Consider the following 14,238-nt stretch of genomic DNA (forward strand, 5'->3'; position numbering starts at 1 on the left):
ATTTTTTGGTTCATAGTCCCAATTTATTCCAAAAGGAAACTTTTCTAGATGTCTGTATATTTTCAGGAACCCTGTAAGTCTAGGGTGCCTAGAAGAACATGAGTCTTTGGTATTACCATATTGAGAATATTAAAGGGGAACATATATTAAAGGGGTAAACAGTATCAGTCAAGAAAACTTTCTAATACACTGGCTGTTTTATCAGTTATTACCTTCTAACCTAGTGTTTTAAAACACATGAATAATTTTGATTTTCCTTTGATTTCTTTAATATATACTATAGATTTACTTATAGATTTTGACTTTTTGTTTGGTAAAGACTTTTGCTGCTGATTATACTTAATTGAAATGAAGTATTCCTGATGAATCAAACCTCCCTTTAGGGATTCAAAAAATGTAAATCTAATGCAAATTTCCAATCTATCACCAATGCTATAACATGTCCTGTGAATCTGAAATGATAACTGGAATAGATCTTGCAACAGTCAAGCTAAGGAATGTTCTACACTGTACTTTAAAATAACAAATGATGCCCTATCTTTTTCCAGAACCATGAGTCACACAGTGTAGAAGCTGTGCCACTTGATGTTCTTCTAAGACTGGATGGAGTGGAAAAGTGATCAAGAAGACACTTAAATATGCAATTTCTAGAAAGCAACTAGCTATATGAGATAGCACAAGTAGCATCACCACATGAAACAAGCTTCATATGCTCTTTTACATGTGCTATTAAATTAGTTGCCAGTGTTTTCAGTTATAAAGCAACTTGGGATTTTACTTTACCTGACTTTTACATATTTGTAATGTTTGTAGTGCTTAATGTTATTATTATTATTTTTAAATCTATGAGGCACATGTACATTTGTTAAATATGTACGAATGTATGTATGTGTACGCATGTTTGTATGTATACACACAAGTATATAAAAAGAGCTATTTTTAAAGATATTGCTAAGACATTTCAATACCAGCCAAACATATTTATCTGAGGATTAATCTTCATCTATTGAATCAGGCAAGAGCACTGCTATGCATACAATTATTTAATTAGCAACCAAATCCTCTGCCAGTCAGCAGCCGTTTCAGGCATACTGATGGGGTAGAAGATGCAAATCTCACAGTCGTACTGCTTTTTCTCATTACTACTGCAATTAGCACTTAAATTGATGCTTTAAACATACTAATTTCTGGAATAATTCAGGATTTGTATGTTACCTGGGATCGCCTCACTGCAGAGCCGACACCAGATTGCTCTGCAAATTGAAGCACTTTTGAGCCAAATAACCATCATCATATCAGACTGAGCCAATTTGCATTTGGTTTTAAAGATAACAGAATGGCAATTTATGCAAATAAATTAAGTAAGTTTACTTCTGATTTCTCCCTGAACTAATTAAAACAATGTTCTAATTTTTTATCACATCTAAAATTTGGCTTGAAATCAATGTATGCTATGTTTGAAATCTGTTGTTGCTAACAGAAACCTTGTTTTGGTCTAAGTATATTGTTTTTATTCATAATTTTGATGGTAATTTAGTTAGAAAGGTAGGCACTTATTAGACAGTTTTTGGTGCCAATTTTGGGTTCAACAGAAATTGAACAATCAGAATTTACTGACTGTCATAGTTTTTCCAAGTCAAAAATAAGTTTTACTGGGAAAAAATGACATAGTTTAGAAGTTTCTTCATTTTATTTTTTATGTTTCTTTATTTTAATATTTGCATTTATAAGTCAATATATGTGAACTATGTTATAAATCCTGAATACTTATTTTGACATATTTGTAGTAAAATTGCTTAAAATTAAAAAATTAAAATTAAAATTTAGATTTTCCAAAGATGGTTTGGAGAGACCTGTTTTTCATGAACTAGACTTTGCCTTCTAAATTATCTTATATACAAATGAATTTATTTGAAGGAATATTTTAGAATCTTGGAAATATAAAGTGATTAAAATGAGGGTCATAAAAAAGTAAGGAGGGAATTCCATGAAATAAACCCAAGTATTAAAAGAAGAAAAGTGGGCCCTCTCTGGTGGTTCAACGGGTTAAAGCGCAGCACTTTGAAGCTAACAGCTGCACAAGCGGCTGCTTAGGAATTTGATCCCTGCCTCGGAGGTGACCCACATGGCACAGCAGCTCTCTCTTGTTTTACCTGCTCAGTAGTATACTTCGTCAATCTGTTCTGCTCCTCACTCTGACTCTAGTGAATCCTCTCACTGCCCCTGCACCTCTGGCTTGTACCCCAGTTCTGTATGCATAAATAAATGAGTCTTTAATAAAAAGACAAAGAAAACTATCCTGAAGAAAGGGATTAGAAGGACTCATAGGCAACACAGCCTTATAGTTGGACAAATAGGGTAAACTTCACTCACCAGCTGAATGCAATACACCAAAATAACTTTTATTCATGCCGACACTAATTGTTATTATAGTTTTTAATAACAAGTATTGGGGTCTTACTCTATATCAGGAACTCCATGAAGCAGTTTATATAACAACATTCTGCCAGATTTTCACAAGACCTGTACGAGATAGGCATGTTTTCAAATTCTAGTTATGGTTGGTAAATGGCAGACAAAACTCAAACCCAATACTTTGACTCCACAACCAATACTTTAAATTAAAGAAACCTCTTGGTTTAACTTCTCAGATAGGGTATTTTGGTATTTTGAGGTGAGGAAGCCTTGGGCCTACCTGCTTCATTTTTGTAGCTGGTAGCTCATTTTCTATCATGGAGCTGAAGACATGCTCCTTCCCTCCACAGGCCTGGATCAGCTCAGGAAGGCACTCGATGCAGCCACGGGCCCCCGCACGTGGGCCCTTTAAACCCGGGCTCCATTTCCTAGGAAATGATATCAACAACCACAACATAATTCTTTCATAACACCAGTGAGATTTTTCTGATAATGATGGCTTATATGGTTAGAACAGTTTTTTTAAATTTAAGACTACTATAATAACTTTTAAAGGCACTGTTATTGTTACCTTTCAAAATCAACCCACATTCTGAGCCATCAATCCAAGGTAGCATCACTATCATGGCATCATGATATCACATAAATGTGAGCTCATAAATATTTGGGATTCAGAAACAGGAGGACCCTTTTATGGGAAGGTACTAATGTATGTTAATGCTTCCACATGGATAAACTATGAACTGGAGCCCTGATGCAGGCCAATAGATCGAAAAAATTACTTGAAAGTAGTTTCCATTGTTAAGTTTTTGGGAGCATACAATTAAAAGTACATTTTGGGAAGCTAAGATTTATAGCATTAGAGTACCAGATCCCCAGGAACACAGTCCATCTAAATCTTACTCTCTTTTTCCTGTTTATACAGCAAGAAGGATATAAATGTATTTATATAATTGAATTATACAATATAGCAGTTTTCAATGTGACATCAAAGAACTGGATCAAATCTCCTAGGCCCAAAGCAGCTTCTGTAACAGACCTGACTGCTTTACGGCTGAAACCCAACTCTTGTGACTTTTAGTAGCTTATCGGAAGAGCTCCGAAACTGAGCTGAGACCTCTGAGGTATCTACTGAGTCCTATGAGCTTTTCCCACCCCTGCCACCTGCCTCTGGGATGGCTAATCCCCAAATGTGCCTCTTAGTTTCCAGGGACATCCCTGGCAGGGACTCAAGCACTATGGAAACAAGTACTCTGGAACCCAGGCACTTGAGTCAACTGGAGGGACTTTCCTGAGGAGATCCATGTGCATCTGAGGATTGAGTCAGAAACTGCCTAGATGCCTCCAATGAGTGCCACTCCTGGAGGTCCAGCTGACAAGGGACACAGGGTGCCTGGGGCAAGCTGCAGTCAGACTATTTGCTTGTCTACATGCCTGTGAATCACATTTTGGCTGGAAAGTATCTCTCAACTGGTGTGAAACACTGGTGTGAAAGAAATATTTTCAGTTAAACACTGCCAACGTAGCTTGTAATGTGTACTGTTCTTTTCTTTGCTAAAATATTTGTAGACATGTACACAGGATCAAGTAATTTGAGCACAAGCTATATATTTTTGAGCTGCTTGTGTAGATAACTCCCCAGTTTTGGACATTCTGTTTTCAGATCATTCAAATCTATTCAGCAATAGTAGAAATTGGTAACTTATTTTGCTTTTGATCACGAAGTATTTTAATAAGCAACTTTTCAAATGAAGGCCGATAGTGTAAAGGAAGAAACACAGCTAGCATAGAAATATGCCAATGTTGCAAATGGAAAACAGTTTACTAGAAGGTTAAAATGAATAGTGGTTCGGCTTGGGACAGATGATCAAGTTCCAAGTGAGAATATGATGTCACCAGGACATCTCTCCCTCTGGGCAAGTAGGGCATTTCACGATAAAGAATCAACGTTTTAGGCACAGCAGGGGAATCCACTGGCCACACATGCAAGGAAAATGCTTTTTTGAAATTAAAAAAAAAAAAACTAATTACATTGCAATTTAAAACAATTACCTGAAAATGTGAAGATGATGGTGTTCTATATTTGGTACTGTGGTAAGAGAAGAGTCTTTTAACCACCGGCCCTGGATAATCATCTGAACCAGATTGGTGATATTCAGGGCAGTCACCAGCCAGCCCTGGTTTGCAGCCACATCCAGCATTGCCTAAAGAGGGAAAAGTCACGTGTTACCAGAACACCATGACACTTGCCCTCTCCATGGGGGCGCTGACGTCAGACATAAGTAAAAACAAACAAGCAAAATAAACACTAAGCACATACCTGCAAATTAGTAATAATCCAAGTAGAAAACAGGATATAAATTACAGGTGGACTGGACAAAACAAACAATTGCCCATAGCATTATTTAACATTACTTCCTACTAAGTGTCAAATTTTTAGCTATGCCAGCACACCAAGACAGCCAGCTAATACTGATCCTCAATAACAAAGCAAACAGAAAAGCGCTGAGAGGAAATGCCTATATATTTCACTGGGTCAGGAGTAGTAAGAGCTGCATTTAAAGAGTAAAGCCCTGGTCGTGTTTACCAAATTTAAAATCAATAATGACAAGGTGTTTGGAAATTTCCTTGCCAGAAATTTATTTTAGCCAAAGAATAGGTAAAGATTGAGTCTTGGTTTTTAATGAACACAATACACTACACACCCCCAAAGGGGTAACTACCAGAACAATGGGAAGCTGTTCATATTAGTCTATACATTTAATCTAATGTTTTATGGACAAACAAATGGCTGCATTTGCTTAAGGCAAAACTAAACAGTGAAATCTTATTTAAACAAAGGAGACGTTTACACAGGCAAAGCTATTTCAATTAAATTAGATTCTGGAGAATGCTGACTTAAAGACACATAAGTTAATATTGTGATCTGAGCCAGCTACTTTATACAAATTTAGGTTCGCTTGTTTTGGGAAATTAAGAGATGAAGGTAGCAGGAATTAGATCTAGCTAGTAAATGCTTAAATCATACTCTAATAGTAAACAATTTATGGACAGTGAAGTATTTATAAAATCTTTATCAGTACATCATTAGAAACAATTTTTAAAAGCATACTTATGTTGCTAACATTAATGTGCCATATTACTTAGTATTACTGTGGTGACACATTTTTACTTGTAAGCATTGAGTTTCTTATTCTGTATTCTCTAATTCATATAAAGTTAAGGGATTCCAATCTGGCTAACCCTATCTCTGGTCTATTTATATACATTAGAGAACTGGACTCAGTGTTGCTGGACATGGGGATTAATATATCGAGAGGGTTGAACTGGCCTTTAGCACCCAGGAGGCTACTAAATATGCACCATAAAACCTGAATGTTGGTGTCACACACATTTATATGGGTATGTGTGTACATCAGTGTGCATACAGGGACATGTCTGTAAATGAGTAAAAATTCACGTTTATTCTTCCCTTTTCTTTGCAGAACTGATTAAAGCACTTGGTCTTTCTTTGAAGTGTGAGACAAGTAGGTTTATGAAAAACACTATTCGGGCCAAAAAAAAAAAAAAAGCATTAGTTCACAAGTCACTAGTCTTGAGTTCTATAAGGGAAAGGAAAAGGAAAAATGAATAATTATACTTAATACAGTATCATGATGCTGTCAGAAGTTGTAATGTGGAGTAACTATGGTGACTTTTACTTGTGATTTTATATTACAACCTAACTGGAAATAAATTCCAGACCAAAAATTCAACTAGAAAAGTTAGATGGATGGACCATATGTTTTTAACTTTGAAGTCTTCTTTCTTGAAGAAGTTGAAAGATTTCATAAAATTTATGAGTTCCCTGTAATTTTTCATTGTATGATCCAGATGTGAAAATGTAAAAAAAAAAAACATGCAACATGGTGGCTAACAAGAAAAGCTACATCATGAATTAAAATCTATTATTTATCTTGTTTTCATTCAGAGAGAGGGTATCCTGGAGGACCAAGAATCTGGGGTGATAAAGGTTTTGTGGATACTCAAATGTGGCAAATCAAACGTTGCTACAAGTTTCTGCTCAGTCACCCCTAGTTGGTCCTGTTCTCCCTACCTCTCTGCCCTTCCTCCCCACCCCTCTCCTGGCTTAATGCAGACCTTATCAACCCTCACCATAGAATATTATAAATATCCCTTTTTTTCTTATTCTCATCTAATTTTTCTTCAATCCATATTTTATATTTTCACCTAAGTAAATTTTTACAGAGACAAAAATAATCATGACTTTCCTCTGCTGAAATTTCTTCATACTGTATAAAAGGCCAGAAGCTAACATTTAACTGTCGTCAACATTCTAGATCTTCCAAGTCCTGGTTTATCACTTTGGTCTCCTTCCCTTTGTACTCTCAGTGTAGTGATAATATATTACTTCTATTTTCTCACATTTGTCCCTGATCTTAATGTTCTCATTTTACAAGTTCTGCTCCCTCTGGGAAATTTCTACTCATCCTTCAGTCTAGCTCAAAGCTATTTCTCCCTGTGAAGTGTCCATGCTTCTTTCAGATTCATGTAGGATGTAGGTACTTCTTTTCCTATATATATCCTGCTTGTGACACATGCCATCATTATTCTGATGTGATTCTTTGTTTATACATGTGCCCTTAAAACTACAGTCTCCTTGTTGGCAACAATTTGGAAATAGTCTTTGGAATTCTAGTCCTAGCATAGCGCACTCAAGAGAGAGTCATGTTATGAAACAATATTGGTAAAAATACAATTGTAATCATTATAACCATATTCTGCCTAAGTTAGCACACATTCGTCAAAGGCAGTACATCGCTGAAAAAATATGAACTTAGCTTAAATTCTAACTTTGTTCCACTTACTAAGTGTAAGTAGAGAAATTACTTAACCCTTCCCAGAGATCTCATTTATAAAAGAGGTATTTATTGTATTTCCTTACAGAGGTGTCAACAGGGTGAAGTGAGATAATATACAGTGTATGGTATCTCATATAGTGGGGCTTCCTTTGGGCCAATTGGTGTTGATTTCTACAAGAGTAGTACAGGGATTTGAGGAACAGGGCATGCAGGTCAGGGAAAATGTACAGAAGGGGCAGGGCAAAGCCTAAAGGGTGATGTGCAGTGTTGGGAACAAGGTCAAAGACATTCTCTAGACCGCAGCTTAGGCCAAGCTGGAGGGTTTGGGTTTGGTTCTAAGTCTGAGTGCACAAACCCACACTACTGAACTGTTTGGAGGTATAAACCTGAAATGATTAAGGTCAAGGAAAGGCTTAGGAAAATAGGCTTGAGAGTCTTGGGAGCTTGATTTCACACAACTCCTCATGACTGAACCTAGGATAGAATCTCTGTGTTTTCCTGTCTTTTATAGCAGCTCTTGTATATACAAGGACTAGTAGGTCTGTGCTTGTCCCCAGAACACAGCAGCGTTGGTAATAGCTGGGTATCAGTTTTATCCCCCAAGTGATCACAAAGTCCTTTACAGAGATCTCATACTCAACGAAAAAAAGTTGTTTTAACATATTTAAGAGAAATAATTGGACATTCTCAGCATTAACAATCGGAAAATATTTAGCTCCCCTTTACCTTTTTTATTCCTTTCAACTAGCAGGCACAGCTGGGGTGACCCCAGGGCAGAGGGAAAGTGGATATGGACTGACGTCGTGCTTGAGACTTTCTTCTACTAAACTGTATTAGGCTTTGAGTCTGTGTGGTATGACTGGAAAGAGACTCTGCAGAGAATTTAGAGTCTTGAGCCTTGAAATTAACTGTCAAGTCTTAGGCAGATCACTAGCATTCATTTTTCTCATACAAAAAGTCTGAAAAATCAAGGAGGTTGCAGTAAACTGCAACATAGTATATTGTCATTTGTTTTTATGAAGTATACTTTCTGATGTCCTACATTATCCTTGAAGGGGCAGAAAAACCTATGTCAGAAAAAAAGGCAACATTTACTAAGCACAGAATAAACTGCACAGAGAGAAGACCCTTGTGGGATCAGAGGAAAAGGAGGTACCTGCTTTTGGGGGTGCCACAAGGCCTCAAAGACACGGCAGACTTTAGATGGTCATTGAAGAGCTCATATACTCATACTCACCCTAGGAAACTGAGGTGAAGAGAATGAAAATTGGTAACACTCCCATTACAACATGTCTCTCACCTCAATAAGGTGCAGGTGAGGTCACTTGCTAGTAGAAGGGACTGTAAAGGAGCAAGAAAAAGTCTGGAGTAACTAGTGGGGGAGAAGTGATAGTAGTGGGATGAATAAAAACCAGAGTGGCAGTGAGGTTCCACTGCATGACTTTGAGACAATGATATAAATTACTAGAAAGAATTAGAAATGTAGAAACAATCAGTGATGTTTTGTGATTGTTTCTAACAATAATGAGTATGATTAATTTGGATAAGAAAGCAGAGAACTGAAATGATGACTACTCAGGGAAGTCAGAGATTTTAAGTTACTAGTGACAGCAAGTGTCTATGGAAACAGACATTTGCTTAGGGTGGCAAGTGAACTCACAAGGGTCTGGAGGACCGAAGTGATGCATCAGGAAGGAGGCCTAATGGGTTACTAGTGTCCACTCAAGCTGAGTGCTGAAGGTGCTGTGGTGAGACAGCAGACTCAGAGGTGAGGTCATGAAGAGGGTAACTGAGGCTTGGATATAGGCATTATCAGAGCAGAAGAGTTTGGAATAAATGTGATTATGATATTGGATAGGTTGTCTGTTGAGGTCACTATGGTGACAGCAAGAGCTGGGAGCAGCTGAAGACTATAAACTGGTGCTTGAGGAAGATGGGAGAGATCTCAAGTTTGGAAGACAGCTTAAAAAGAAATCTTACAGGGCCCTCTCTGGTGGTGCAGCGGGTTAAAGCACTGCACTGAGAAGCTAAAGCCACTTCCGCATGAGTTCGATCCCCGCCCACCCGGGAGGTGACCACATGGCATGGCAGACCTCTCCTGGCCCACCCGCTGCTCCCCTCAGCAGTGTACTTCGTAGATCTGTCTGTTCTGCTTCCCTCTCTGTCTCTGGTGAAGCCTCTCGCCACCCCTGAGCCTCTGGCCTGTACCCCAGTTCTGCATGCACAAATAAATAAATCTTTGAAAAAGAAAAAAAAAAGAAATCTTACAAACATTAAAATTAACATGGACAAAAGCAGCAGGAATCTGAGAAAGAAGATGTGGTTGAGCAAGAAGAGGCTGACTTTAATTATTGGAGAAATGAGAAGAATGACCATATCAGGAGCTTCAAAGGGAATGTGTCTGCCTATATCTGACTGAGAGAGAAAAAGAGGGAAGGAAGAGGAGGAAAGAGGAAGGGGAAGAGGTAAATCCTAACACCACCGAACAAGAGAGATCCAGACTGTACACATCCCAGGTTTTATACTAACATACATCTCATGCTAGAAACTCAAGACTTATGAATTACTTGGCTTTACACAAGTGCAAAGCAACAACAATGATAATGACTACATCATAAAACAGCTCTGCCTCTCGACCCACAAAACAGAAAAAATAAGCTTTAGAAAATGGATACTCTCTGTAAGGAAAGTTATAGACTGCAGGGTTCTGAAACTAAAGGCATACTTATGACTTGAATATACCCAACCTTCTCAACATTTATTGTGAATCAATTTCAAGAATTCCCTAAGCATATCAGAGTTGGTCATGGCTTTTACATTTAATTACATTTTAATAATGTTGCTGATATTTCTGCAAAGGGCAAATTTATCCAAATGTATGGATTATTTCTGCTATTATAAGTAGTCTTAAAAATGCAAGCTTGACACCACATCTCTTAGTATCAAATAAATTTCATCAAATTACTGTGAAAGGTCCCAAGCAGTGAATTATATAGTTAAAGTCAAACTAAATAAATAATGTGCATAACATGTTACAAAAGTACCTGCACAGGAGTGCGCAAAATATAAAATACTTTTGTAAATAGCTCTCATTTAATTTTCAGCAATGCCAAATCTAAGGGAGTCCTATCACTATTTCATAGATGTTCATAGATGTGAAATGAACATGGAGTTCATAGGACTCATTACACTGCAATGTAACCACAATGGTAAAAAGCAATGAAGTCAGTGCTTGGTTTTGGTTTTCCATATTCAGAGCAGCGCTCATTGCTCTATATTATATTATCTTGAAGTGATACACACACACACAGTGTTGTCTGAAGAAGGATTTAAAGGGTTTTACATCTATTTTTTTTTCCCTTACATAATAGAGAAACACAAATTTCTGACAAAATTGATTTTAACTGATTTTTGTGTTTGAGTAAACTTCACCAATATAACTTCGGAAAACCTAAAATTTAAAAGTAGTTTTAATCCATCATTTCATTATAATTGTATCTTAATATTGGCTATACAGGCATAAATCTTTTTAAAACACAAAAGAAATATGGATTTAAATAATTCAAGGGTAACATAGGAACTATCAGTGCTGTGATTGAAAAGAAGTCATTGCAAGGAAACAGAAACACTGACTGAGGCCTATCAGTAGCTACATCAACATATAGGCTTGATAAAGATAAAGAAAAACCTTATCAGTCAATGTATATTAAAGATTATGTTAAAAAGTGGATAAGACATAGCTCTAAGGTCCATTACTAATAATTTCAGTTGAGAAGTCTGTGAATTTACACTCTGCCGGTAGGTGCCCAGGTGGCGTGGCACAGCTCATTCCCCATCCCTACCACCCTCCCTGCTCCCCAGCGGTCCGGTGACTTGCACTCTCTCCTCTTCCTTTACTCCCTTCCTCACGTCTAATACTCATCCTAAGTACCTGGAGATGCTGAAGGGACTGTCTCAACCAAGTGAAAATAGATCATGTCAAAGGTTGAGGTGCCTAGATAAAGTTGCTACTGTTCCACTTAAGTGACATCAAGATAAATACTGCCAAAGAGAGAGGCTTATTTAGTCCAGAGTGAGAAAACAGATCTTCATTAAGTTATAAAAGTAACTTTTTAAAGAATGTTATGAGAATGCAAAATTTTATGAAAAGATCATTAGAAGCCAGTGAAAGTCTGACAAACTCACAGCCAAGAGGAGGAGCCTAAGGAGACATAACAACTAAATGTATGTGGTGTCCTGAATGGGATCCTAGAAAGGAAAAATGACATTAAGTAAACTAAAGAATTTTGAATAATTCTGGACTTTAGTTAATAACATACCAATATTAGTTCATTAACTGTGACAAATTTACTATATTAAGATGTTAAGAGGATAACTAGTCGTGGAATATGGGCAAATCTCTGTACTATCTTTGCAACTTTAAGTACAAAAGTAGTCTAAATTCTAAAGTATATTTTAAAAAACTATGGAAATTCATCCTTGGCAGTCTATTAAAACATCAGTTAAACATCTGCTAGAAAATGCACATTTAGTTCAAGTGCTCCCAGAAGTTTTACAGTGATGGAAAAACATAAAAAGGGCTTTCTTGACAGAAAGACACACTCCCCCTTGAAAGGTTCAGGTCCGTTGCAAGTAATGATACAATATTTTGTCAATAATTAAAATGCTATGAGTACATTTATAAAAATCTTTTGCAATAGCAACAGTTGTTCACAGTAACTTTCTTCTGAACTTTTACCCCCAGAAGGTTAGCATTCAGGAAGCTCAGCTGCTGTCTAACAAACTTAATTAATCAAAAAGTCATTTCCGAGCTGTAACTATGAGTAAAAGCGCTTCAAGTGTGCTAGCAAGCCTACAAGTTAATCAAAATGCTAATGCAGTACAAATTAAAGTTGTGATTAACATTTCACAGTAGCTGCTTAAGTGAATTGATCACACAAATGGGTTAAGCATTACTCATTTCCTACAGCCCCAACCGGGAAAAGGGTTGTTATGTGGGTATGAGGAGAGGAATTGGGGGTAGAAGGATTCTTCATAATAGCATCATATCATCAACAAACCATCACCAAATTGTCACACAAAAGCTTACAGGTAGAGGTACCCAAGGGGAAATAGCCTTCCAAATTATATTATCGTCCTTGAGGGGAGATTGCCTGTAAATCCACAAGAGTAAGTAAAGGTGTTTAAACCTTAAAACACACACATTTGTGTTAGTTTTGGAAATGCTAAAAGCATCAGCTCTGTGTTGCTTTCTTAGCAGTGAATGGCACTGCTGTGGAATTAAAATGTAGTTTTGATGCAGAATAAAGTAACCACTAACTGGATGATGATTTTGCATCAGAATCTCTGGGCCTTTGCATTTGAAAGAGTAATCACTCAGGATTAAGTTCATTTAGAATTATTTGTTTCAAACAGTCATCTGTTACTAACACTTCATCTGGTCAGGAAAACAGCCTGAATTAGACTTCCTCTATCTCTATGAATTTGATAAGGTCATCCTAATGCTTACAACAGAGAACATTTATTGTTAGACAATTCAGTGCTTGAAGGTAATCTTAAAAAAATTGAGAGAATACACACATATTAAAGCCGCATTTCAGATCCCTTCCTAAGAAAGATAAAGTGAAATATTTATCCATCCATTCACCAATACTATATTGAGATCTGTGTGCCAAGAATTACAGCCAAGTCACCTTAACAGTCAGAGACATTGTAAAGAGTTGTTGATAAGGTTCAGTGTAATTTGGTGACACAAAATCCTCCAAATATACACTCATAATATTTCTGAAAACATGATCTAAAAAAAATGATGTAATTTGGACATCTAAAAATTTACTTGTTAATCTACCAATCTTTTTCTCAAAATAATTTGACATGCTTTCTGAAGTCTACTGTACTATTCTGTACAAACTTTTCATTTGTTCTAAGTATTTAAAAATGTGAAAGGGTTTTACTAAGAATAGACCGATTTGCTTTACTATCTACTATATAAAAAGATTGTTACAAGTATTGAACTAAGGATTTGGCCAAGCACTTCTCTTGCTAAGCCTCGCTATTGTATGGACTATTTTCACTGCTAACTATATTTGTCTCTGCAATTCTAAAACTCTGTCATTTAATCACACTGACATTCTTCAATACATTGACAACTCACTTAGTGCTTAGTGCACCCATAGGTAAATATTCCTCAAAGGTTTCATTATTCTTGCTCTCTGGCATCATCAAATATTTCTATGCTTATGATCTACTACAAATGGGAATCATTTGTGTCAATGAAAATATAGATCCATCTATTGTCATAATACTTATGACTATAAAATAATTAGGTTACATAAAATAAATAGGTCAATGTAAAATACTCATCTTTTGCTTCTCTTATCCTATTCTTTCCTATTCTCATATATATATATTCATACATATACATGTTTATAATATATATTTTAAGTTTTGCAATTAAACTAATTTTAAAACTAGCTTGAAGATGCAATGTCAATTATAGGAAAAAATTATTTGAAATGAAATACAATTTAAGTTTACCATAAGTTGTTAGAGATAAAGAGGTCAAGTTATTGTTTTGAGGTCTGAGCTAAACTAACCGCACTAATAAACTCTTAGCGATTTGTTGTTGCAAATTTAAAACAGATGGAGGGCATACCAATCCAATTCATACATTTTTGCTCCCTTTCTCTATTTATTCAGCTTATAAAAGTTATTTTTTGGCTAGCACATTTTATTGCAGTGATAAAGCCTATGGTAACATTTTAACATTAATTTGAGTGGCATAGGAGCTATGCGAAAGAGAAGAAAGCCTGGGAATTTAGTAGTTCAAAAAGACTTGGGTATTAGGAAAAATAAAGTAAAAGGGCAGCCTCTATATTAAAATTAGATGCAAGCATTTACAAAACAATGGACTTACCTGCCAGGATTCATTGAAAGATCTTCATTTCAGGCACTGAATCAC

At 36.4% G+C, this 14,238-nt stretch overlaps 1 protein-coding gene across 1 annotated transcript in view; it reads right to left on the reverse strand.

The window, feature by feature from the left end:
* The window catches only part of ASCC3 (activating signal cointegrator 1 complex subunit 3), a 232,059-nt gene that overhangs the window by 6,787 nt on the left and 211,034 nt on the right, over nt 1-14,238 (reverse strand). Inside the window, exons 38-39 of the mRNA XM_004673727.2 lie at nt 4,468-4,619; nt 2,696-2,843 (exon numbers count right to left, since the gene is read on the reverse strand). Coding sequence (XP_004673784.1) covers nt 2,696-2,843; nt 4,468-4,619 — 300 coding nt within the window. The remainder of the gene's footprint in view (nt 1-2,695; nt 2,844-4,467; nt 4,620-14,238) is intronic.

This window comes from Condylura cristata, unplaced genomic scaffold (assembly GCF_000260355.1).
Source record: "Condylura cristata isolate star-nosed mole 26May11 unplaced genomic scaffold, ConCri1.0 scaffold00001, whole genome shotgun sequence".
Classification (NCBI taxonomy): domain Eukaryota; kingdom Metazoa; phylum Chordata; class Mammalia; order Eulipotyphla; family Talpidae; genus Condylura; species Condylura cristata.